The 27,862-nt window shown below is 44.0% G+C and overlaps 1 protein-coding gene across 1 annotated transcript in view; it reads left to right on the top strand.

Moving 5' to 3' along the window:
- The window catches only part of TRIO (trio Rho guanine nucleotide exchange factor), a 2,940,676-nt gene that overhangs the window by 2,644,949 nt on the left and 267,865 nt on the right, over nucleotides 1–27,862 (top strand). The window contains 1 exon segment of the mRNA XM_069730426.1: nucleotides 16,994–17,083. Within this exon segment, the coding sequence (XP_069586527.1) occupies nucleotides 16,994–17,083 (90 nt within the window).

Here is a 27,862-nt window from a genome sequence, read left to right as displayed (position 1 = left end):
CGATGAAGCGCCGATAAAAATTAGCAAAGCCCAGGAACTTTTGCAGGCTCTTCACAGATGTCGGCTGAGTCCAATCGTAAATGGCCTGGACTTTAACAGGGTCCATCTCGATAGTAGAAGGGGAAAAAATGAACCCCAAAAATGAAACCTTCTGAACTCCAAAGAGACACTTTGACCCCTTCACAAACAAGGAATTCGCACGAAGGACCTGGAACACCATTCTGACCTGCTTCACATGAGACCCCCAATCATCCGAAAAGACCAAAATATCATCCAAATACATAATCAGGAATTTATCCAGGTACTCTCGGAAGATGTCATGCATAAAGGACTGAAATACTGATGGAGCATTGGAAAGCCCGAATGGCATAACCAGGTACTCAAAATGGCCCTCGGGCGTATTAAATGCTGTTTTCCATTCATCGCCCTGTTTAATAAGCACAAGATTATACGCCCCTCGAAGATCTATCTTTGTGAACCAACTAGCCCCTTTAATACGAGCAAACAAATCAGACAGCAACGGTAAACGATACTGAAATTTGACTGTAATTTTATTAAGAAGGCGGTAATCAATACAAGGTCTCAAAGAACCATCCTTCTTGGCCACAAAAAAGAACCCTGCTCCTAATGGTGATGACGACGGGCGAATATGGCCCTTCTCCAAGGATTCCTTTATATAACTCCGCATAGCGGCGTGTTCTGGCACAGATAAATTGAACAATCGGCCCTTAGGAAACTTACTGCCAGGAATCAAATTAATTGCACAATCGCAATCCCTATGAGGAGGTAGGGCACTGGCTTTGGGCTCATCAAATACATCCCGATAATCCGACAAAAGCTCTGGAACTTCAGAAGGAGTGGAAGACGAAATAGACAAAAATGGAACATCACCATGTACCGCCTGGTAACCCCAGCTGGACACAGACATAGATTTCCAGTCCAATACTGGATTATGAACCTGTAGCCATGGCAACCCCAAAACGACCACATCATGCAGATTATGCAACACCAGAAAGCGGATATCCTCCTGATGTGCAGGAGCCATGCACATGGTCAATTGGGTCCAGTACTGAGGCTTATTCTTGGCCAAAGGCGTAGCATCAATTCCTCTCAAAGGAATAGGATACTGCAAGGGCTTCAAGAAAAAACCACAGCGCCTAGCATACTCCAAGTCCATCAAATTCAGGGCAGCGCCTGAATCCACAAATGCCATAACAGAATAGGATGACAAAGAGCAAATCAGAGTAACGGACAATAGAAATTTAGACTGTACCATACCAATGGTGGCAGCCCTAGCGAACCGCTTAGTGCGCTTAGGACAATCGGAGATAGCATGAGTGGAATCACCACAGTAAAAACATAGCCCATTCCGACGTCTGTGTTCTTGCCGTTCAGCTCTGGTCAAAGTCCTATCACATTGCATAGGCTCAGGCCCATGCTCAGATAGTACCGCCAAATGGTGCACAGCTTTACGCTCACGCAAGCGTCGATCGATCTGAATGGCCAAGGACATAGACTCATTCAGACCAGCAGGCATGGGAAATCCCACCATGACATCCTTAAGGGCTTCAGAGAGACCCTTTCTGAAGATTGCTGCCAGGGCACATTCATTCCACTGAGTAAGCACAGACCACTTTCTAAACTTCTGACAATATATCTCCGCTTCATCCTGACCCTGACACAGAGCCAGCAAGATTTTCTCTGCCTGATCCACTGAATTAGGTTCGTCATAAAGCAATCCAAGCGCCAGGAAAAACGCATCAACATCACGCAATGCCGGATCTCCTGGCGCAAGGGAAAATGCCCAGTCTTGAGGGTCACCACGTAACAAAGAAATAATGATCTTTACTTGTTGAACAGGGTCACCTGAGGAGCGAGGTTTCAAGGCAAGAAACAATTTACAATTATTTTTGAAATTCAAGAACTTAGATCTATCACCAAAAAACAAATCAGGAATTGGAATCCTAGGCTCTGATATCGGATTCTGAACCACAAAATCTTGAATGCTCTGTACCCTTGTAGTGAGATTATCCATCCAAGAGGACAGACCTTGAATGTCCATGTTTACACCTGTGTCCTGAACCACCCAGAGGTAAAGGGGAAAAGAGAGACAAAACACACTGCAAAGAAAAAAAAATGGTCTCAGAACTTCTCTTATCCCTCTATTGAGATGCATTAGTACTTTGGGCCACCTGTACTGTTATGACCTGGTGGTCAGGACAATAATGGACCTGGTGGTTAAGAGCACACGGAATGACTTGATAGTAACTGATAATAAAGGACGAGCTCTGGGACGTGGGAACTCTGCTGACCGCAATCCCTAATCCTATCAGACACACTAGAAATAGCCGTGGATTGCGCCCAACGCTCCCTATGCAACTCGGCACAGCCTAAGAAACTAGCTAGCCCTAAAGAAGGAAAATAAAGCCTTCCTTGCCTCAGAGAAATTCCCCAAAGGAAAAGGCAGCCCCCCACATATAATGACTGTGAGTATAGATGAAAATACAAACACAGAGATGAAATAGATTTAGCAAAGTGAGGCCCAACTTACTGAACAGACCGAGGATAGGAAAGGTTACTTTGCGGTCAGCACAAAAACCTACAAAAAGACCACGCAGAGGGCGCAAAAAGACCCTCCGCACCGACTCACGGTGCGGAGGCGCTCCCTCTGCATCCCAGAGCTTCCAGCAAGCAAGACAACAACGATAATAATAGCAAGCTGGACAGAAAAATAGCAAACCAAAGAAATACAAGCTGGAACTTAGCTTCTGCTGGGAAGACTGGTCACAAGAACGATCCAGGAGTGAACTAGACCAATACTGGAACATTGACAGGTGGCATGGAGCAAAGATCTAAGTGGAGTTAAATAGAGCAGCAGCTAACGAATTAACCTCGTCACCTGTGGAAGGAACTCAGAAACACCCACCAGAGGAAGTCCATGGACAGAACCAGCCAAAGTACCATTCATGACCACAGGAGGGAGCCCGACAACAGAATTCACAACACCGTGGGACGGGCAGAGGGAGCGTCAGGACCGCCGGGACTAGGTGAGTATGCCTCAGACCTCTCCCCCCCTCACCCGCCGACTCTGCCGCCCACCGTGACTCGAGTATAAGCCGAGAGGGGCACTTTCAGCCCAAAATTTTGGGCTGAAAATCTCGGCTTATACTCGAGTATATACGGTACTCAAAAGGCACCACACATAAAACTCGCCACGCGCAAAACTTGCTGCACACAACTAGCTACACTAACCTGTCACATGCAACTTGACACACAAAAAGTTGCTACACGCATGTTGCCACACAAAACTCAACACACACAACTTGACAAACGAAACTAGCCCTAAAACACAAACAAGTCTGGTATTATCCTTCAAAAATAAAAATCTGATTAATAAGCAGACAAACTACAAGAGCAACAAATGTACCATATAGGAAATACGGCAGCTGTCAGTCACATGACCTGTCTATTATGTGTATGTGTGAGCTAATATATACTGCCAGGGGGAGGGCTTCCTGTTGGCTGGGGATTTATCAGGCTGCCAATTTAGCTTACAAATACTGAGGTAAAAATACTGAGCAAATAATGTGTGAACGAGGTCTAATACAGGAGGAGATGACACACAGGTATATACTATATACAGGGGAGATGACACACAGATATATACTATATACAGGAGAGATGAAACACAGGTATATACTATATAGAGGAGGAGATGACATACAGGTACATACTATATACAGGAGGAGATGACATACAGGTATATACTATATACAGGAGGAGATGACACACAGATATATACTATATACAGGGGAGATGACACACGTATATACTATATATAGAAAGAGATGACATACAGGTATATACTCTATATAGGAGGAGATGACATACAGGTATATACTATATACAGGAGAGGACATACAGGTGTATACTATATATAAGGGAGATGACAAACATTTATATACTGAGGTGAAAATGATAGGTGTGAGGTGAAAATGAAAAGGTGTGAGTGCAAAATGAGAGGAGTGAGGGAGAATAGTGGAGTGATCGGAAAATGACAGATGTGAGGTCGAAATGACAAGTGTTAGGGGGGAATGAGAGGAGTGAGAGAGAAAATGAGAGGTGTGAGGGAGAAAATGAGAGATTTGAGGGGGAAAATGAAAGATGTGATTGGGAAAATGAGAGACGTTAAGGTGAAAATAAGAGAAGTGACGTGCTATAACTAACCACAGATATTTACTATGCCCAGGCAACGCCGGGCTCTTCAGCTAGTGCTCTATAAAGTTCATTATGGCCCCATAAGATGCTCCATATTAAAATATGCCCCATATAATCCTGCATAAAAATTAATAATGGCCCCATGAGATGCTCCATAGACATATTTGCCCAATATAATGCTGCAGAAATGCTGATTATGGCCCCATAAGATGCTCCATAATTTGCCCCATATAGTGCTGCACAAACATTGATTATGGCCCCATACAGACACTTGGCCCATATAATGCTGCACAAACGTTATGGCCCCATATAGTGCTGCAGAAACATTATGGCCCCATATAGTGCTGCACAAACATTATGGCCCCATATAATGCTGCACAAACGTTATAGCCCCTTATAGTGCTGCACAAACATTATGGCCCCATATGGTGCTTGCCAAACATTATGGCCCCATATAGTGCTGCACAAACATTATGGCCCCTTATAGTGCTGCACAAACGTTATGGCCCCATATAGTGCTGCACAAACGTTATGGCCCCTTATAGTGCTGCACAAACGTTATGGCCCCTTATAGTGCTGCACAAACATTATGGCCCCATATAGTGCTGCACAAACATTATGGCCCCATATAGTGCTGCACAAACATTATGGCCCCATATAGTGCTGCACAAACGTTATGGCCCCATATAGTGCTGCACAAACGTTATGGCCCCATATAGTGCTGCACAAACGTTATGGCCCCATATAGTGTTGCACAAACGTTATGGCCCCTTATAGTGCTGCACAAACATTATGGCCCCTTATAGTGCTGCACAAACGTTCTGGCCCCTTATAGTGCTGCACAAACGTTATGGCCCCTTATAGTGCTGCACAAACGTTATGGCCCCTTATAGTGCTGCACAAACATTATGGCCCCTTATAGTGCTGCACAAACGTTATGGCCCCTTATAGTGCTGCACAAACGTTATGGCCCCTTATAGTGCTGCACAAACGTTATGGCCCCATAGATGCTCAATACAGACACTTGCCCCATTTGCTGTGATAAAAAAAAAAATCACATACTCACCTCTCCGTCGCTCAGGCCCGCGGTGCTTTCAATATTCACGTGCTGATCGTTCTGGTGCCGCTCCATCTTCAGCACTGACGTTCAGGCTGAGGGCGCGCACTAACTACGTCACCGCACCCTCTGACCTGAGCGCCACTGCTGAAGATGGAGCAGCGCCGAAATGAGGAGCAGGTGAATATCGAGGAGCAGTTGAATATCGTGCAGCGCAGCGCTCCCCTCCCCTGCTATGACCTGGTGGTTAGGAGCACCCGGAATGACCTGATAGTTAACATCATACAGGACGAGCTCTGGGATGTGGGAGCTCTGCTGACAGCAAGCCCTAATCCTATCACACACACTAGAAATAGCCGTGGAGCGCTCCTGACCAGACCTAGGCGCCTCGTCACAGCCTAAGAAACTATCTAGCCCTAGAGATAGAAAATAAAGCCTACCTTGCCTCAGAGAAATTCCCCAAAGGTAAAGGAAGCCCCCCACATATATTGACTGTGAGTAAAGATGAAAGTCACAAACGCAGAAATGAAACAGGTTTCAGCAAAGGAAGGCCAGACTTACTAAATAGACAGAGGATAGGAAAGGTAACTTTGCGATCAGCACAAAAACCTACAAAAGACCACGCAGAGTGTGCAAAAAAGACCTCCGCACCGACTCACGGTGCGGAGTGGCCACTCTGCATCCCAGAGCTTCCAGCTAGCAAGACAAAATCATGAAAACCAGCTGGACAAGAAAACAGTGAACAAATAATTACAATCAGGAACTTAGCTTCTGCAGGAGAAGGCAGGTCACCAGAGAGATCCAGGAGCGAACTGAACCAATGCAAAAACATTGACAGCTGGCATGGAGTAACGATCTGAGAGGAGTTAAATAGAGCAGCCAACCAAAGGATAAACCACGTCACCTGTGTAAGGAACCTCAGAAGCAGCAGCTTCACTCACAGCCACCAGAGGGAGCCCATAGACAGAACTCCCCGAAGTACCATTCACGACCACAGGAGGGAGTTCGACAACAGAATTCACAACAGTACCCCCCCCTTGAGGAGGGGTCACCGAACCCTCACTAGAGCCCCCAGGCCGATCAGGATGAGCCAAATGAAAGGCACGAACAAGATCGGCAGCATGAACATCAGAGGCAAAAACCCAGGAATTATCTTCCTGACCATAACCCTTCCACTTGACCAGGTACTGGAGTTTCCGTCTCGAAACACGAGAATCCAAAATCTTCACCACATACTCCAACTCCCCCTCGACCAACACCGGGGCAGGAGGATCAACGGAGGGAACCATAGGCGCCACGTATCTCCGCAACAACGACCTATGGAACACATTATGGATGGCAAAAGAAGCTGGAAGAGCCAAACGAAATTACACAGGATTAAGAACTTCAGAAATCTTATATGGTCCAATGAAACGAGGCTTAAACTTAGGAGAGGAAACCTTCATAGGAACGTGACGAGATGACAACCAAACCAAATCCCCAACACGAAGTCAGGGACCAACACAACGCCGGCGGTTAGCAAAACGTTGAGCCTTCTCCTGGGACAATGTCAAATTGTCCACCACATGAGTCCAAATCTGCTGCAACCTGTCCACCACCGCATCCACACCAGGACAGTCCGAAGGCTCAACCTGCCCTGAAGAGAAACGAGGATGGAAACCAGAATTACAGAAAAAAGGAGAAACTAAAGTAGCCGAGCTGGCTCGATTATTAAGGGCGAACTCAGCCAAAGGCAAGAAAGACACCCAATCATCCTGATCAGCAGAAACAAAGCATCTCAGATATGTCTCCAAAGTCTGATTAGTTCGTTCGGTTTGGCCATTAGTCTGAGGATGGAAAGCCGAAGAAAAAGACAAATCAATGCCCATCTTAGCGCAAAAGGACCGCCAAAACCTCGAAACAAACTGGGAACCTCTGTCCGAGACGATGTTCTCTAGAATGCCATGCAAATGAACCACATCCTGGAAAAACAATGGCACCAAATCAGAGGAGGAAGGCAGTTTAGATAAGGGTACCAAATGGACCATCTTAGAGAAGCGATCACAAACCACCCAAATGACCGACATCTTTTGAGAAACAGGGAGATCAGAAATAAAATCCATGGAAATATGCGTCCAGGGCCTCTTCGGGATCGGCAAGGGCAAAAGCAACCCACTGGCACGAGAACAGCAGGGCTTAGCCTGAGCACAAATCCCACAGGACTGCACAAAAGAACGCACATCCCGTGACAAAGAAGGCCACCAAAAGGATCTAGCCACCAAATCTCTGGTACCAAAGATTCCAGGATGACCAGCCAATACTGAACAATGAATCTCAGAGATAACTCTACTAGTCCATCTATCAGGGACAAACAGTTTCTCTGTAGGACAACGGTCAGGTCTATCAGCCTGAAACTTTTGCAGCACCCGCCGCAAATCAGGGGAAATGGCAGACAAAATTACCCCTTCTTTAAGAATACCCGCCAGCTCCGGAACACCCGGAGAGTCAGGCACAAAACTCCTTGACAGGGCGTCAGCCTTCACATTCTTAGATCCCGGAAGGTATGAAACCACAAAATCAAAACGGGACAGAGAGCCTGTCTAGGTTTCAACCGTTTGGCAGACTCGAGATAAGTCAAATTCTTGTGATCCGTCAAGACCACCACGCGATGTTTAGCTCCCTCAAGCCAATGTCGCCACTCCTCGAATGCCCACTTCATGGCCAACAACTCCCGATTGCCCACATCATAATTGCGCTCAGCAGGCGAGAATTTTCTAGAAAAGAAGGCACAGGGTTTCATCACCGAGCCATCAGAACTTCTTTGCGACAAAACAGCCCCTGCTCCAATTTCAGAAGCATCAACCTCTACCTGAAAAGGGAGCAAAACATCTGGCTGGCACAACACAGGGGCAGAAGCAAAACGATGCTTCAACTCCTGAAAAGCCTCTTCAGCCGCAGAGGACCAATTGACCACATCAGCAACTTTCTTGGTCAAATCAGTCAACGGCTTAGCAACACTGGAAAAGTTAGCGATGAAGCGACGATAAAAATTATCAAAGCCCAGGAACTTCTGCAAGCTCTTCACAGATGTCGGCTGAGTCCAATCGTAAATGGCCTGAACTTTAACAGGGCCCATCTCGATAGTAGAAGGGGAAAAAATGAAACCCAAAAATGAAACCTTCTGAACTCCAAAGAGACACTTTGACCCCTTCACAAACAAGGAATTCGCACGAAGGACCTGGAACACCATTCTGACCTGCTTCACATGAGATTCCCAATCATCCGAAAAGACCAAAATGTCATCCAAATATACAATCATGAATCTATCCAGGTACTCTCGGAAGATGTCATGCATAAAGGACTGAAACACAGATGGAGCATTAGAAAGCCCGAATGGCATAACCAGGTACTCAAAATGGCCCTCGGGCGTATTAAATGCCGTCTTCCATTCATCACCCTGTTTAATTCGCACAAGATTATACGCACCACGAAGATCTATCTTGGTGATCCAACTAGCCCCCTTAATCCGAGCAAATAAATCAGACAGCAGCGGCAAAGGATACTGAAATTTGACTGTGATCTTATTAAGAAGGCGGTAATCAATACAAGGTCTCAAAGAACCATCCGTCTTGGCCACAAAAAGAACCCTGCTCCCAATGGTGACGACGACGGGCGAATATGACCCTTCTCCAAGGATTCCTTTATATAACTCCGCATAGCGGCGTGCTCTGGCACAGATAAATTAAACAGACGGCCCTTAGGAATCTTACTACCAGGAATCAAATTAATAGCACAGTCGCAATCCCTATGAGGAGGTAGGGCACCAGATTTGGGCTCTTCAAATACATCCCGGTAATCTGATAAAAACTCAGGGACTTCAGAAGGAGTGGAAGGTGAAATTGAGAGCAATGGAACATCACCCTGTACCCCCTGACAACCCCAGCTGGACACAGACATAGATTTCCAATCCAACACTGGATTATGGACCTGTAGCCATGGCAACCCCAAAACGACCACATCATGCAGATTATGCAACACCAAAAAGCGAATATCCTCTTGATGTGCAGGAGCCATGCACATGGTCAATTGAGTCCAGTACTGAGGCTTATTCTTGGCCAAAGGCGTAGCATCAATTCCTCTCAATGGAATAGGATACTGCAAGGGCTCCAAGAAAAAACCACAGCGCCTGGCAAACTCCAAGTCCATCAAATTCAGGGCAGCGCCTGAATCCACAAATGCCATTACAGAATAGGACGATAGAGAGCAAATCAGAGTAACGGACAAAAGAAATTTAGACTGTACCGTACCAATGGTGGCAGACCTAGCGAACCGCTTAGTGCGCTTAGGACAATCGGAGATAGCATGAGTGGATTCACCACAGTAAAAACACAGCCCATTCTGACGTCTGTGTTCTTGCTGTTCATCTCTGGTCAAAGTCCTATCACACTGCATAGGCTCAGGCCTATGCTCAGAGAATACCGCCAGATGGTGCACAGCTTTGCGCTCACGCATGCGCCGATCGATCTGAATGGCCAAAGACATAGACTCATTCAGACCAGCAGGCGTGGGAAATCCCACCATGAAATCCGTAAGGGCTTCAGAAAGACCCTTTCTGAAAATTGCCGCCAGGGCACATTCATTCCACTGAGTGAGCACAGACCACTTTCTAAACTTCTGACAATATATCTCCGCTTCATCCTGACCCTGACACAGAGCCAGCAAGATTTTCTCTGCCTGATCCACTGAATTTGGTTCATCATAAAGCAATCCAAGCGCCAGAAAAAACGCATCAACATCACGCAATGCCGGATCTCCTGGCGCAAGGGAAAATGCCCAGTCTTGAGGGTCACCACGCAACAAAGAAATAATGATTTTTACCTGTTGAACGGGGTCACCAGAGGAGCGGGGTTTCAAAGGTAGAAACAGTTTACAATTATTTTTGAAATTCAAGAACCTAGATCTATCCCCAGAAAATAAGTCAGGAATAGGAATTTTAGGCTCTAACATAGGATTCTAAACCACAAAATCTTGAATGTTTTGTACCCTTGCATTGCAGAGAGATGATCCATACAAGAGGACAGACCTTGAATGTCCATATCTACACCTGTGTCCTGAACCACCCAAAAGTCTAGGGGAAAAGAAAGACAAAACACAGTGCAAAGAAAAAAAAATGGTCTCAGAAGTTCGCTTATCCCTCTATTGAGATGCATTAATACTTTGGGCCAGCTGTACTGTTATGACCTGGTGGTTAGGAGCACCCGGAATGACCTGATAGTTAACCTCATACAGGACGAGCTCTGGGATGTGGGAGCTCTGCTGACTGCAAGCCCTAATCCTATCACACACACTAGAAATAGCCGTGGAGCGCTCCTGACCAGACCTAGGCGCCTCGTCACAGCCTAAGAACTATCTAGCCCTAAAGATAGAAAATAAAACCTACCTTGCCTCAGAGAAATTCCCCAAAGGTAAAGGAAGCCCCCCACATATATTGACTGTGAGTAAAGATTAAAGTCACAAACGCAGAAATGAAACAGGTTTCAGCAAAGGGAGGCCAGACTTACTAAACAGACAGAGGATAGGAAAGGTAACTTTGCGATCAGCACAAAAACCTACAAAAGACCACGCAGAGTGTGCAAAAAAGACCTCTGCACCGACTCACGGTGCGGAGGGGCCACTCTGCATCCCAGAGCTTCCAGCTAGCAAGACAAAATCATGAAAACCAGCTGGACAAGAAAACAGTGAACAAATAATGACAATCAGGAACTTAGCTTCTGCAGGAGAAGGCAGGTCACCAGAGAGATCGAGGAGCGAACTGAACCAATGCAAAAACATTGACAGCTGGAATGGAGTAACAATCTGAGAGGAGTTAAATAGAGCAGCCAACCAAAGGACAAACCATGTCACCTGTGTAAGGAACCTCAGAAGCAGCAGCTTCACTCACAGCCACCAGAGGGAGCCCATAGACAGAACTCGTCGAAGTACCATCACGACCACAGGAGGGAGTTCGACAACAGAATTCACAACACTCCCCGTTATACTTACCTGCTCCTGGCGCTGTGCAGTCCCTGCTTCCCCGGCAGCTTCTTCCTGTAGTGAGCGGTCACCATGTTACCGCTCAGTACAGGAGGAAGCTGCCGGCGCTGGGAAGCCAGGGACCTGCAGGGACCGCGCCAGGAGCAGGTAAGTATAATTAGACAGCCCCCGCTCCCCCTCACCTGCCGACCCCTGGGTATGACTCGAGTTTAAGCAGAGAGGGGGACTTTCAGCCCAAAAAAGTGTTTGGAATTCCGCTGCGGAAAAATCTGCAGTGGAATCCGCAAAGTGTGCACATAGCCTAACTCGTCACTAGCAGCTTCATGTAACGAAGTCTGCAATGATACTCCAGCGCTGGCGGATGTGGATGGGGCCGAGGTACCGGAAGTGAAGGGAAGGGTCAGATGAAGAGTCAGAGGGGTGGGGTCTTCCAACGTTGCCCACAGTGGCGGACTCCTGTGGGATCACTCCAGAGGGGTCCAAGGTAGCTGCTGGCTCCTGAGTGCTTGAAGACACAAAAGCGCACAGAGAGGTCAAAAAATACTCTGTTGTAAAAAAGTCACAGTAAATAAGCAAGTGCTAGTCAAAAAATGAAACAATACAGGGTATTTAGTTAATACGTTTTTTGCAAAAAAAGTATGTTAAGCTGCTCCACCAATCGCCAAGGTATACCCATAATAGAGCAGTCCTGTCTAGTGTATATAATCCCTATCTGATGTATTTAAAAACCTGATCATCTGTATAGTACCTGTATGAACAGGGTACAGAGAGAAAATATCCATGTAGAACATGTGAGATGGAACAGCTACAATGCAAATGACCCACAGAGGAGTGGTGGACTCCCCAGTCTTGTAGAAACAAGAGAACAATTATAAAACCAAAAACACATGGGCTACTTGCACAGTGAACAAGTCTGTAGAAACCTGTTCACACCACCAAAGAACTTGAAGACACAAAAGCGCACAGAGAGGTCAAAAATACTCTGTTGTAATAAAGTTACAGTAAATAAGCAAGTGCTAGTCAAAAAATGAAACAATACAGGGTATTTAGTTAATAGGTTTTTTGCAAAAAAAAGTATGTTAAGCTGCTCCACCAATCGCCAAGGTATACCCATAATAGAGCAGTCCTGTCTAATGTATATAATCCCTATCTGATGTATTTAAAGGGAACCTGTCACCTGAATTTGGCGGGACTGGTTTTGGGTCATATGGGCGGAGTTTTCAGGTGTTTGATTCACCCTTTCCTTACCCGCTGGCTGCATGCTGGCCGAAATATTGGATTGAAGTTCATTCTCTGTCCTCAGTAGTACACACCTGCACAAGGCAAGATTGCCTTGCGCAGGCGTGTACTACGGAGGACAGAGAATGAACTTCAATCCAATATTGCGGCCAGCATGCAGCCAGCGGGTAAGGAAAGGGTGAATCAAACACCTGAAAACTCCGCCCATATGACCCAAAACCAGTCCCGCCAAATTCAGGTGACAGGTTCCCTTTAAAAACCTGATCATCTGTATAGTACCTGTATGAACAGGGTTCAGAGAGAAAATATCCATGTAGAACATGTGAGATGGAACAGCTACAATGCAAATGACCCACAGAGGAGTGGTGGACTCCCCAGTCTTGTAGAAACAAGAGAACAGTGTAACCCACTGATCAGCATGGCTGCGGTCAGCCATGTTCCACAGTGGCTCCGCTCGCGGACCTCTTCTATGAGGCGGTCCACATCTATGCCTCCGTCCTCACCATCCGAGTCGGGAGCACGCTGTGAACCCTGTTAAAAAATAAGGAAAAAATAAAATTTTTACACTGCAACACAACACTACCAACACACACACACACACACACACACAAAAAAAAAAAATATATATATATATACTTACTGTAGACTGACCGCTGCGGCGATCACAACGCCAATTCTGGAAGCTGCTGGGAGGACCTTCATGGCGTTGGCCAGACTGTGCAGCAGACTAAAAAAGAAAAAAAGAAAATTAGTCATTTTGGATGCAGGCATATGTTTTATGTGTACTGTCATGTATGATAATCTGTTTTGTATGTGTTGGATGCACTGTGATGTGTGAAGCAACTGTTTCGGCACAACTTACACTCTGTGCGCCCGCTCCTAGCGTTTCTCCACCCATCCCGTCTCCTTCTGAGAAGCCCTCGGCTGCTTCAGCTTCCTGTGAAAACATCATTAATGCATATAGTGTGATACCACGTTTTTAACAAGAAAAAAAAATTAGTTTTTACATTACCTCACTACGCTGACGCTGTGAAGGAGGGCTCCCAGAAGAAGACATTTTTTGGGAGGTATCTGCAAGTAGAAAGACACTTGTTAGCTACTATACAAATCATATGCCAAGCTTTGTGGTCTATCATACTTACATCATGAGTACTTTTGACTGACTGGCTGGCTGGCTGTGCTGTCTGGTCCGGTCTGAGTTTGTCCTGGTATGGCCTGGTACTGCAAGTAGAAAGACACTTGTTAGCTACTCTACAAATCATATGCCAAGCTTTGTGGTCTATCATACTTACATCAGGAGTAGTTTTGGCTGGCTGGCTGTGCTGTCTGGTCTGGTCTGGGCTGAGTTCGGCCTGGTACTGCAAGTAGAAAGACACTTGTTAGCTTACACAAATCATATGGCAAGCTTTGTGGTCTTATGTGATTTTAAATGATCCCTTAAAAAAAAAAAAAAAAAAGGTCAAAATATCCTCCTTCAAATTTTAAATAACTAAACAACTGTGGAAAATGTATTGACCACATAGGATTTGAAATGATCCCTTTTAGGCTACGTGCACACGTCAGGATTTTATGCGGAAATTTCCTGAGTAAAACCGGAGATTTTCCGCATAAAATCCGCACGTGTCTTTCTCGCGTTTTACTCTCGGTTTTGTCGTGGATTTTGTACGGATTTTTCGCGTGTTTTTCCGGAGCTTCCCAATTCAATAACATAGTGGGAAATCCGCAAAAAATCCACAAAATTAATTAACATGCTGCGTATTTTTCCGCATGCGTTTCTTTTTTGCGGAAAAATCTGCAACATGTGCACAAAAATTGCGGAATGCATTGGAAATGATGGATACATAATGTATGCGTTTTTGCTACGGAATACCACCGAAAAAACGCACAAAAGACACAAAAAATCCACAAATAATCCGGAATGTGTGCACATACTCTAAAAAGTTGAAAAAGAGAAAAAAAAATTGCTATTCCAGTGTTCCTACACCTTTTATTTTTAAAAATAAACCCTCAACCAACTCTGTATTGCATGTTGTGTGTACGGTTTGACATACACCACACTTTTAAGTTATAACCTACGTACATTTTAAAGAAAATAATTTTATTATTTTATTTTATTTTTTAAACATCACAGAGCTGCAATGCTCTTTATTTTAACCCCTTAGTGACCGAGCCAAATTTTTGAAATCTGACCAGTGTCACTTTATGTGGTAATAACTCTGCAACGCTTCAACAAATCCCAGTGATTTTGAGATTGTTTTTTCGTGACACATTATACTTTATGATAATGGTAAATTTTGTTCAACATTTTTTGTGTTTATTTATAAAAAATATCAAAAATTTGAGAAAAATGTTAAAAAATTAGCAATTTTCTAAATTTGAATGATTATCCCTTTAATCCAGATAGTCATACAACAGCAAACCATTAATAAATAACATTTCCCACATGTCTGCTTTACATCAGCACCATTTGTAAAATGTTATTTTATTTTGTTAGCATTTTAGGAGGTTTAAAAATGTAGCAGCAATTTTTCATTTTTTCAAAGAAATTTACAAAATTTATTTTTTTAGGGACTTATCCATGTTTGAAGTGACTTTAGGGGTCCCATATATTGGGAAACCCACAAACGTGATACCATTTTAAAAACAGCACCCCTAAACATATTGAAAACTGCTGTCAGGTAGTTTATTAACCCTTCAGGTGCTTTACAGGAATTAATGCAAAGTGGTATGACAGAAATGAAAATGTGTATTTTTACCACCTAAATGTTGCTAACTTCTAAACAGATTACTACAGCAGTCAGACTCTAAGGCCACTATTTGGTCATGAATTGCCATGGCAAACATCAGGACCACAAAATCATGATCTGAGGACACCAATTGTGACAAAGAAGAAGCCCCCACACTCTGTTAACCATTTATAATGATGTAGTCACTATTGACAGCAGCATCTAAGGGGTTAAACAGATTTAGATGGTGCAAATACTGATTGTGGCTGGTACAGCAAGTTGTCAACTATAGTGTACAACCGACAGATGCTGGATTGTCATCTGTATGGGGAGGCTATTCTCTTATATCTCAGGTCAGTTAAAAGACGTATTGGCGGTCATTAAGGGGTTAAATACAAGCACAGTAATGTAAATGTTGGAAAGAATATAATAACATTTTTACAAAAAAGGACAGTCACGCACCACCATTACACACACACACCGACAACACATTTACACTACTTTAGAAATACATCACAGTAATGAAATTAAAAAAAAATGCACGCGCACACAGTCATTACACACACATGCCACACACGAACTGACAACACATTTTACACTTGCCACACTACTTTAGAAATACATCACAGTAATGAAATTTAAAAAAAATGCACGCGCACGCACGCACGCACACACAAAAATGGCAGAAATCACACTGACTGGCAGGACTCACACTGTCAGGCAGGCCTCCGGCTGGACGTTGTCTTGTGGCTGGCTTCTGGCAGGCTGATGGCTGACTTCAGGCTGGCTGGAGTCTTGCTGGAATCTTGCTGACACATTGAGGAATGAAGCCACAGGCCAGATTTTTATAGATTTGGGGCTGTCTGGCCAATTGGCTACTAAATCCTGATTTGGAGCATGCTCAGTGTAAAAAGACGTATTCCAGCGCTGGATTGCGTTATATGGCGTGCCACGATGGATCCTGCGTCCATAGGCTTCCATTCTAGCCAGCGATGTATGCCGCAGGATGCGTCGTGGCACGTTTTTCCACTGCAGCCAAAAACGTTACATTGCACGTTTTTCACAGACGACGTGGCGCCAAATTCTGCAGGATCCAGTGCACGACGGACGAAACGTGTGTCCATCCGTCGTGATACGTCGCTAATACAAGTCTATGGGAAAATGCAGGATATATACGATCACTCGGGTCCACATAAGCAGCTGCCAGAAGAATTGTATTTTCTAATAGCAGTGTCTCTCTCCGTTTCATTGAAGCAGCAATGCCATCTGCGATTAAACCTCCTCTTTGGGATAGGCAAAACAACAAGTTCTTCCACTCCTTTATGAAAATGCCAGGAGATAAATCCTCAGCTTGTAATTTTTTAGTCACTGTAAATGGGTGATGAAGCAATTCATTCAATTCAGCCACCTGTGTCCATTGACCTTCATGTGGTGTTACCTGAGGGTTGGCCATATCTACAAGGAAGGGTTTCAGCTCAAGCAATGGCTGAATCATTAAATAGGTGCTGCCCCACCGAGTGGCTTGATACACAATTTCCATTTTCCAGCACGTCTCTTCAAGATGGAATCAAGTTTGGGGGTCTGGCAGCAATAGTCAATGTCCTCACTTTGCTAATGGCATTGGCAATGGCTTGACATTATTGAAAAGGTATTAGATATCATCAATATTGTCTGAATATAATAATAATAACAATAATAATAATAGTCTGAATTTGTCAGTCTTTTTTCTGTTGTGTTACAGGAAAGAAGATTACATATGTATATAGTTTACTGCCAAAACAAACCAAATTCTGAGCATATTGTTTCCGAATACATTGACACATATTTTGAGGTAAGTTGATTATTTAAACATGTTATGAAAACAATCTATTTTAGTTCTTAATGACACAGTGTTGATGTTTTTTTCAGTTGTCATATTTCAAAAGCGTTTAACTGTATTTTTCCATTGAAATAGAAATATTATATCCCCTACAATTTAAGTTATCCTTAAAGACTGGTGAGAACTTTCAACTGCTAATAAAAATATATTTGCAACCACTTTGGAACCCATTCCACTCTCCTTTAACCCCTTAGTGACAGAGCCAATTTGGTACTTAATGACCAGGCCAATTTTTGCAATTCTGACCACTGTCACTTTATGAGGTTATAACTCTGGAACGCTTCAACGGATCCCGCTGATTCTGAGATTGTTTTTTCGTGACATATTGTACTTCATGTTAGTGGTAACATTTCTTCGATATTACTTGCGATTACTTATGAAAAAAATGGAAATATGGCGAAAATTTTTAAAATTTTGCAATTTTCAAACTTTGTATTTTTATGCCCTTAAATCAGAGAGATATGTCACGAAAAATAGTTAATAAATAACATTTCCCACATGTCTACTTTACATTAGCACAATTTTGGAAACAAAATTTTTTTTTGTTAGGGAGTTATAAGCGTTAAAAGTTGACCAGCAATTTCTCATTTTTACAACACCATTTTTTTTTAGGGACCACATCACATTTGAAGTCATTTTGAGGGGTCTATGTGATAGAAAATAACCAAGTGTGACACCATTCTAAAAACTGCACCCCTCAAGGTTCTCAAAACCACATTCAAGAAGTTTATTAACCCTTTACGTGCTTCACAGGAACTGAAAAAATGTGGAAGGAAAAAATGAACATTTAACTTTTTTTTGCAAACATCTTAATTCAGAACCATTTTTTTTATTTTCACAAGTGTAAAAACAGAAATGTAACCATAAATTTTGTTATGCAATTTCTCCTGAATACGCCAATACCCCATATGTGGGGGTAAACCACTGTTAGGGCGCACCGCAGAACTTAGAAGTGAAGGAGCGCCGTTTTACTTTTTCAATGTAGAATTGGCTGGAATTGAGATTGGACGCCATGTCGCGTTTGGAGAGCCCCTGATGTGCCTAAACAGTGGAAACCCCCCACAAGTGACACCATTTTGGAAACTAGACCCCTTAAGGAACTTATCTAGATGTGTGGCGAGCACTTTGAACCCCCATGTGCTTCACAGAAGTTTATAACGTAGAGCCGTGAAAAAAAAAAATTGCATTTTTTCTACAAAAATGATCTTTTTGCCCACAAATTTTTATTTTCACAAGGGTAACAGGAGAAATTAGACCACTAAAGTTGTTGTGCAATTTCTCCTGAGTATGTCGATACCCAATATGTGGGGGTAAACCACTGTTTGGGCGCACCGCAGAGCTTGGAAGAGAAAGAGTGCCGTTTTACTTTTTCAATGTAGAATTGGCTGGAATTGAGATTGGACGCCATGTCGCATTTGGAGAGCCCCTGATGTGCCTAAACAGTAGAAATCCCCCACAAGTGACCCCATTTTGGAAACTAGACCCCTCAAGGAACTTATCTAGATGTGTGGTGAGAACTTTGAATGCCCAAGTGCTTCACAGAAGTTTAGAATGCAGAGTCGTGAAAATAAAAAATATTTTTTTTTCCACAAAAAAGATATTGTAGCCCCCAAGTTTTTATTTTCACAAGGGTAACAGGAGAAATTGGACTGCAATAGTTGTTGTCCAATTTATCCCGAGTACGCTGATGCGCCATATGTGGGGGTAAACCACTGTTTGGGCGCACGGCAGAGCTCGGAAGGGAAGGAGCGCCTTTTTGGAATGCAGACTTTGATAGAATGGTCTGTGGGCATTATGTTGTGATTGCAGAGCCCCTGATGTACCTAAACTGTAGTAACCCCCACAAGTGACCCCATTTTGGAAACTAGACCCCTCAATGAACTTATCTAGATGTGTGGTGAGAACTTTGAATGCCCAAGTGCTTCACAGAAGTTTAGAATGCAGAGTCGTGAAAATAAAAAATATTTTTTTTTTTCACAAAAAAGATTTTGTAGCCCCCAAGTTTTTATTTTCACAAGGATAACAAGAGAAATTGGACCCCAGAAGTTGTTGTCCAATTTATCCCGAGTACGCTGATGCCCCATATGTGGGGGTAACCCACTGTTTGGGCGCACGGCAGAGCTCAGAAGGGAGGGAGCACCATTTGACTTTTTGAGCGCAAAATTGGCTGTCGTGTTTGGAGACCCCCTGATGTACCTAAACAGTGGAAACCCCCCAATTCTAGCTCCAACCCTAACCCCAACACACCCCTAACCCTAATCCCAACCTGATCCATAATCCTAATCACTAACCCTAACCATAATCACAACCCTTACCCCAAAACAACCCTAATGTCAACCCTAACCATAACCCTAATCAAAACCCTAAATCCAACACACCCCTAATCCTAATCTCAACCCTAACCTCAAACCTAACCCTAATCCCAATACACCCCTAATCACAACCCTAACCTTAACCCTAATCCCAAACCTAACCCTAATCCCAAGCGTAACCCTAATGCCAACCCTAACCCTAATACCAACCCTAATCCAAACCCTAACCCTAATCCCAGCTCTAACCCTAACTTTAGCCCCAACCCTAGCCCTAACTTTAGCCCCAACCCTAACCCTAGCCCTAAGGCTAATTTCACACTTGCGTCGTTTGGCATTCCGTCGCAATCCGTCGTTTTGGACAAGAAACGGATCCTGCAAATGTGCCCGCAGGATGCGTTTTTTGCCCATAGACTTGTATTGCCGACGGATCATGACAGATGGCCACATGTCGCGTCCGTCGTGCACTGGATCAGTTGTGTTTTGGCGGAGCGTCGGCACAAAAAAACGTTCAATGAAACGTTTTTTTGTACGTCGCATCCGCCATTTCTGACCGCGCATGCGTGGCCGTAACTCCGCCCCCTCCTCCCCAGGACATAGATTGGGCAGCGGATACGTTGAAAAACTACAGCTGCTGCCCACGTTGTGCACAATTTTCACAACGTGCGTCGGTATGTGGGGCCGACGCATTGCGACGGCCCCGTACCGACGTAAGTGTGAAAGAAGCCTAACCCTAAATTTAGCCCCAACCCTAACCCTAAATTTAGCCCCAACCCTAACCCTAAATTTAGCCCCAACCCTAGCCCTAACCCTACCCCTAGCCCTAACCCTAGCCCTACCCCTAACCCTACCCCTAACTCTAACCCTACCCCTAACCCTACCCCTAACCCTACCCCTACCCCTAACCCTACCCCTAACCCTACCCCTAACCCTAACCCTAATTTTAGCCCCAACTGCTGTTCTCCTGCCGGCCGGCAGATGGAGACAGATGGCGGGCGCACTGGGCATGCGTCCGCCATGTTCTTCTGCCGGCGGCCAGGAGGAGCAGCAAGAGGATCCAGGGACCTAGGTGAGTATGCTAGGGTCCCCGAATCCCCCTATTTCTCTGTCCTCTGATGTGCGATCACATCAGAGGACAGAGAATTACACTTTACTTTTTTTTTTTTTTTGCGGTCGCCGGTAAACAGTTAATTACCGGCGATCGCAAAACAGGGGTCAGTAATACCGACCCCGATCATGCTCTTTGGGGTCTCGGCTACCCCCGGCAGCCGAGACCCCAAAGATTCTCCCGGTGCCGGCCGGCGGGCGCACTGCGCATGCGCCCGCCATTTTGAAGATGGCGGCGCCCACCGGGAGACACGAGGAGCATCGGGGGAGCTAGGTGAGTATTGGGGGGGGACCTGGGACCCCTTTTCTCTGTCCTCCGATGTGCGATCACATCGGAGGACAGAGAAATTAAAAAGAGATCGCGTTTTTTTTTTGTTTTTTTTTGCGATCGCCGGTAAACGGTTAATTACCGGCGATCGCAAATGCGGGGTGGGTTAAAAAAACCCCGAATCATGTTCTCTGGGGTCTCGGCTACCCTCGGCAGCCGAGACCCCGGAGAAAATCGGCCTCTGGGGGGCGCTATGGACTTTTTCCACAGCGCCGTTAATTAACAGCGCTGTGGTTTAAGTACCCTTAGCGGCCGCCGTTAAAAGGCGTATCGGCGGTCGCTAAGGGGTTAAGGGAATCTGTCACCAGGTTTTTACTATTTAATCTGTGAGCTGCATGATGTAGGGGCATAGATCCTGATCCCAACGATGTTTCACTTACTGGGCTGAATTTTTATGAAATCACTGTTTTATCCACTTAAAGGAGTTTTCCACTACTCGGTCAACTCCTTCTTAATTTAAATGTATGATTTAAATAAAAAAAGCTTATACTCAGCTCTCGTGCTGGTGCCATTCCAGCAGTGTTGGCACCCACATATCTAGCGCTCTCATTTGGTTATTATGACTCATTACCTGGAGCCCAATCAGCACTGACGTCACTGTCTCTGCCTTTGAACAAATCAAACATCAAAAGTAAGTAAGAGAGCAAATGTAGCCCTGACTTCCTCTTGATGTTCGATTTAAGGTCAAACTGGTTACTATAAGAAAATGACCAGGGTCTCCATCCTGGTCCTCATCTTGTAGTAATGCCCCATTCTGGTCCCCTTTCTATAGAGAAAGGGGACCAGAATGGGGCATTACTACAAGATGAGGACCAGGATGGAGACATTACTATAAGAGTAAGAACAGGATGGGGACATTACTCCAAGAGTAGGACCAGGATGGGGATATTACTCCAAAGAGAGGATCAGGATGGGGATATTACTCCAAAGAGAGGATCAGGATGGGGACTTTACTACAATATGAGCACCTGGATGGAGCCATTACTACAAGAAGGGACCAGGATGGGGCATTACAATAGGGAAGAGAAAAAAATTCAGCTCACCCATTCAAAGAATCCTCTATGGCATCTTGTACACATCAGAGCAGTCTGCTGGAAAACCAGATGGTAAGCATGGGCACCACAATGTGATTAATCCTTCTAAAACTCTCTTCCGTGCAATCCTAATGTTATTTCTGGCCGTCTACACACTAGAACTTTTTAACATGTATTCAATAATTTTTTTTTATTTTAACCCCTTAGTGACGGAGCCAAATTTTTGAAATCTGACCAGTGTCACTTTATGTGGTAATAACTCTGGAACGCCTCAACAAATTCCAGTGATTCTGTGAATGTTTTTTCGTGACGTATTATACTTTATGATATTGGTAAATTTAGGTCAATATGCTTTGTGTTTATTTATAAAAAATATCAGAAATTTGAGAAAAATGTTAAAAAATTAGCAATTTTTAAACTTTGAATGATTATCCATTTAATCCAGATAGTCATACCACAGCAAAACATTAATAAATAACATTTCCCTCATGTCTTCTTTACATAAGCACCATTTGTAAGATGTTATTTTATTTTGTTAGCATTTTAGGAGGTTTTAAAATGTAGCAGTAATTTATCATTTTTTCAAGGAAATTTACAAAATGTATTTTTTTAGGGGATAGGTTTGAAGTGCCTTTAGGGGACCCATATATTGGGGAACCCCCAAAAGTTATATCATTTTAAAAACAGCACTGCCTGACATATTGAAAACCGCAGTCAGGTCGTTTATTAACCCTTCAGGTGATTTTCAGGAATTAATGCAAAGTGGCATGACAGAAATGAAAATATGTATTTTTACTACCTAAATGCCGCTAACTTCTGAACAGGTTACAACAGCTGTCAGAATCTAAAGGTACCGTCACATTAAGCGACGCTGCAGCGATATAGACAACGAGCCGATCGCTGCAGCGTCGCTGTTTAGGTCACTAGGAGACGTCAAACACGGCAACAGCAGAACGATGCAGGAGCGATCCAGTGACGTACTTATCGTTCTCGCTGGTTGTTCGCTCCATGAAAAAACATTGCAGGTATCGTTGCTTTTGCTGTCAAACATGATGAATCACGCCGACCTGACGACCAAATAAAGTTCCAGACTTCTAGCTACGACCAGCGATGTCACAGCGGGATCCTGATCGCTGCTGCGTGTCAAACACAACGAGATCACTATCCAGAACGCTGCAACGTCACGGATTGTTGTCATTCTCGTTGGAAAGTTGCTCAGTGTGAAGGTACCTTAAGGCCGCTACTATTTGGTCATGAATTGCCATGGCAAACATCAAGACAACACAATCATGATCAGAGAGCGCCAACTGGGATAAAGAAGAAGCGCCCACACTCTGTTAACCATTTATACGATGTAGTCACTATTGACAGCAGCATGTAAGGGGTTAAACAGATATGGACGATGCAAACACTGATCCTGGCTGATGCAGCACATTGTCAGCTATAGTGTACAGCTGACAGCTGCTGGATTGTCACCTGTGTGGGGAGGCTATTGTCTTATAACTCAGGTCAGTTAAAAGACTTATTGGCTGTCATTAAGAGGTTAAAATAACAAATACTCGCTTTTTCAAGCTCCGGATTCACCATTTTTGATTACCATAAGAAAGGGACCAGAATGGTCCATTACTAAAACAATGGGATCAGGATGGGGCATTACTATAACAAGGGGACCAGGATGAGGCATTGCTATAAGGAGGGGACAAGGAGTGGGCATTGCTATAAGAATGAGACATTACTATACAAAGGGAACCAGGGTGTAACATTACCTTAAGAAGGGGACCTGAATGGCGATATTATTATAAGATGGGGCCTGGACGGGGATATTACTACAAGAGGGGGACAAGGATTGGATGTTACCATAAGAAAGGGTCCAGGATGATGTATTACAATAACAAGGGGACCAGGATGGATCATTACTATGAGAAATTGACCATGATGGTACACTACTATAAGAAGGTAACCAGGATGGAGCATTACCATAAAAAAGGGATCAGGATGGGATATTACTATAAGAAAGGGACTAGGAAGGGACATTACTCTATGAAGAGGACCAGGATGGGACATTACTATAAGAAAAGGACCTGGAGGGGGATATTACTATAAGAAGGGGACCTGGATGGGGATATTATTATAATAATGGGACCTGGAAGGGGATATTACTACAAGAAAGGGATCAGTATGATGTGTTACTATAAGAAAGGGTTCATAATCGTACATTTCTATATCAAGGGGACCAGGATGGGGCATTACTATAAGAAAGGGACCAGGATGCGATATTACTATAAAAACAGGACCAGGAGGGGATATTTCTATAAAAACAGGACCAGGATGGGGCATTACTACAAGATGAGGAACAGGATGGAGACATTACTATAAGATGGGGTGCTTTATGGGGATATTACTACTTGTAGGGGACCAAGATGGGATGTTACTGCAAGAAAGAACCAGGTTGGGGCAGTACCATGAGAAAGAGTCCAGGATGGTACATTACTATAAGAAGGGGACCAAGATGGAGCGTTACCATAACAAAGGGACCAGGATGGAACATTACTATAAGGCCTGTGTCCCACTTGCAACTGCAATGTGAGAAACTTGTGCATGTATCTCACCTCAATACCCGGCACTGCTGCTGCCACTGGTTCAGACCAGAGCATTCAGCTGCATAGAAATATATGCAGCCGCACACTCCGGTCTCGAGTGCTGGCTGGGAAGGCAGACAAATAAATACAGCGGAAATACAAGCCGTATTTTCCTTACAGGGAAAATTGCTTGGCTGAAAAGCTGGAACTTCTTAGCACTAATTCACATAGAAGTATAGCCAGCAAGGAAGTGTAGTGAAGGGAGAATATATATTACCCATCCCAGAATGTGATAGGGAAACTTAAACAGGGCAATGGGAAACACCTGAAGAGCAAATGCAGGAAGGAAAAATAAAGGCAATAGAAACAATCAGCATAAGGACAGGGAATAAACAATCAGCATAAGGACAGGGAATAAAAGGGCAATAAGCTCAGCAGACAGGAGAATCAACCATGGAGCAAGAGGTCACCCGAATGAATCCCCAAACCAAGCCATGGCACATCATCTCTCTATACCAAGGTGCTATGTGAGCCTCACCCCACAGCATTGCAGTCCCTGGTCATCAGGATTCGAACGCAGCAGCTCTTGTGCGCTAGGTGGCAGCTCTTCCCTCTAAGCTATTCAGCATGCTAGACAGTTCCTAGCTAAGGCCGGTGTCCCACTTGCAACTGCAATGTGAGAAACTTGCGAGTCTTTCACCTCAATACCCGCCAATGCTGCCGGCACTCAGGATCGGACTGTGCGGCTGCATGTATTTCTATGCAGCTGAACGCTCCAGTTCGAACCGTCGGCAGCAGTGCCGGGTATTGAGACTAGAGACTCGCGCGAGTTTCTCGCATTGCAGTTACAAGTGGGACACAGGCCTAACATAGATACTAGTACCTGTGTGTTTCCTGATTGGCTCCACCCTGTGCTGTCCTGATTGAACACCCTACTTAAACCTGGCATTATACTTCCTTTCTTGCGAGATTATTGAACTCCCAGCCTTTAGTCAAGCTCTCTTTCCACCTGCTGCTTATCCTCAAGACTGTAATGCTGCTACCGTGTACCAACCTCTGGCTATTCCTGACTACTCCACCTGCTGATCCTTAACTATACTGCTGCCCCTATGTACCAACCTCTGTCTATTTCTGACTATGCAACCTGCTGATCCTTTAACTATACTGCTGCTCCTGTGTACCGACCTCTGGCTATTCCTGACTACGCTACATGCAGGTGTTGCCCCTAGTGGTTGCAATACCACTACTCCAACCCAGGTCAGTCCATAACACTGGTTCTCCTCTGCAAAACTCCACTTAAAAAGATGGCTCGCAGCTCTACCGAGCCACACCCACGACACCCTGACACCGCAGCAATGTCACCTTTAAGCAGGAGAGCTCCTCCATTCTTTCAGACTGTGTTTGAAATGCTGTAGCTGCCTTAACCCAGAACTTTAAATCTTCACACTGTTATCATCTGTGCTCTCTGACACTTCATGGCTGCATTCTCCACCAATTGTAGGGATTCACTGTCTCTGATAGGCATTAGGTTGCATGCACACGGGTAATGCAGTTGGTCTAAACACGTGCAGTTTTATTGCTTTCATAAAACTCCAAGGGATTAAAAACAAAAAAAGCAGCCTAGTCTGGGAACAAAGGTAAAACAGCAAATAAACAGTTCATGCAGCAGACATATGTCCAAACAGATTTCAGTCTTTTCTCCTGGAGCACGCTTTTTTCAGATAATAGGTATGGTCCCATCATGACTCGGTATCACCTTCAGCCCGAGCTCTGGCAGAATCCAAACAGGCACAGTTTACACTGATCAGGGGCAGCTTTCACATAGTTCTCTGCAGCTCCAACACACAGGCTGCACAGCTTTTCTAACTGATCTATGCAGTCTCCATTTAGAGAGAGATCCTGGGTGTGGGTGATCCCTGTGCAGACATGCGCTTCCATAGATTGAGCAGGAGAGCAGAGACACTGACTAACGATAAGGGAACCAAAATATTTCGGGGGACTACCTCCCCCTTTTCTCAAGCCTGCAATTTTTTTATTAATTCCTTCCTATTAACGACGCACACCGTGTGACTCAGCACCAATCCTGACACCATGTACTAAAACATAAAAAATACAATTTACTACAAAACAGCTTGTTTACATCCATTAGTATAGAAAACCACTGTGATACATCTTTTCACAATTCCATTATAAAAAGCAATTGTTATACCAAAATGCATTAGAAACACATCTCATGTAATGTTTATAAAAATACATTAAAGTTACAACTCTCATTTAACCCTTTTGGGGAAACCGTATCAAGGAAAAACATCCAATATACCATATTTTGGAATTTATAAGACGCATCGGATTATAAGACGCACTCAAATTTTGGTGTTGCTTGTTATAATCCGTTGCATCTTATTGCTTACCTGGGGTGGTGGCTGCAGTGGAGCAGGGTCACAGGGTCGCTGCCGAAATCTTGGTGCTGAGATCTCGGCCATTCACAAAATGTTGACGGAGCCCCCACACCATCGAGTGCCCCCTCCTCCCAGCCTGAGGCCTGCAAAATTGTCACCCTCCTGCCTCTGCCAGCAGTGACCCTGGGACCTCACTCCACCGCAGCCCGTTAGGTATATTTCAATTATAAGATGCACCCCCATTTTCTCTCCAAATTTGGAGGAAAAAAGTGAGTCTTATAATCCAAAAAATATTTTACTTTTCTTTTTAATAACCTCTTTTTTTATCTGACTTACAGTACAGTCCAAAAGTTTGGACACATCTCATTTAAAGATTTTTCTGTGTTTTCATGACTATGAAAATTGTAACTTCACACTAAAGGCATCAAAACTATGAAATAACACATGTGGAATTATATACTTAACAAAAAAGTGTGAAACAACTGAAAATATGTCTTATATTCTAGGTTTTTTGATGACTGCTTTGCACACTATTGGCATTCTCTTGATGAGCTTCAAGAGGTAGTCACCGGAAATGTTTTTCACTTCACAAAATTTGGTAGACGTTTTAAACACCGCCTCTAAGTTAATTTGTCGCAAAAGAAAAACACTTTCTAACAATGTGGTGCGGTCAGGTATAAATAATCCAAAATTACCAAAACAAGTACCTATAAAATGTTTTTCTGCATGTACCAATGTAGTATACTTTTTAAAATGCCCATTTGGATTGGGAAATGTGAGCCAAACATTGTCCAGTATAAAGGTGTGACTTACAGAACATTGCTCTGCGATTAGAATTTATGGTGAAAAACATAAGAGACCAAATAAAAATGCTGAAAAAAAAAATAAAAACCATTGAAAAAAAAATTTGGTGAAATGGCAGTAGTGAGATATTTTTGGGAACATAAACAAATGCCTTCAGAGTTAAAACTGATG

The sequence above is a fragment of the Ranitomeya imitator genome, chromosome 6, assembly GCF_032444005.1.
Source record: "Ranitomeya imitator isolate aRanImi1 chromosome 6, aRanImi1.pri, whole genome shotgun sequence".
Classification (NCBI taxonomy): domain Eukaryota; kingdom Metazoa; phylum Chordata; class Amphibia; order Anura; family Dendrobatidae; genus Ranitomeya; species Ranitomeya imitator.
The sequence above is the reverse complement of the archived record's forward strand: the minus strand, read 5'-3'. Positions and strand labels throughout refer to the sequence as shown.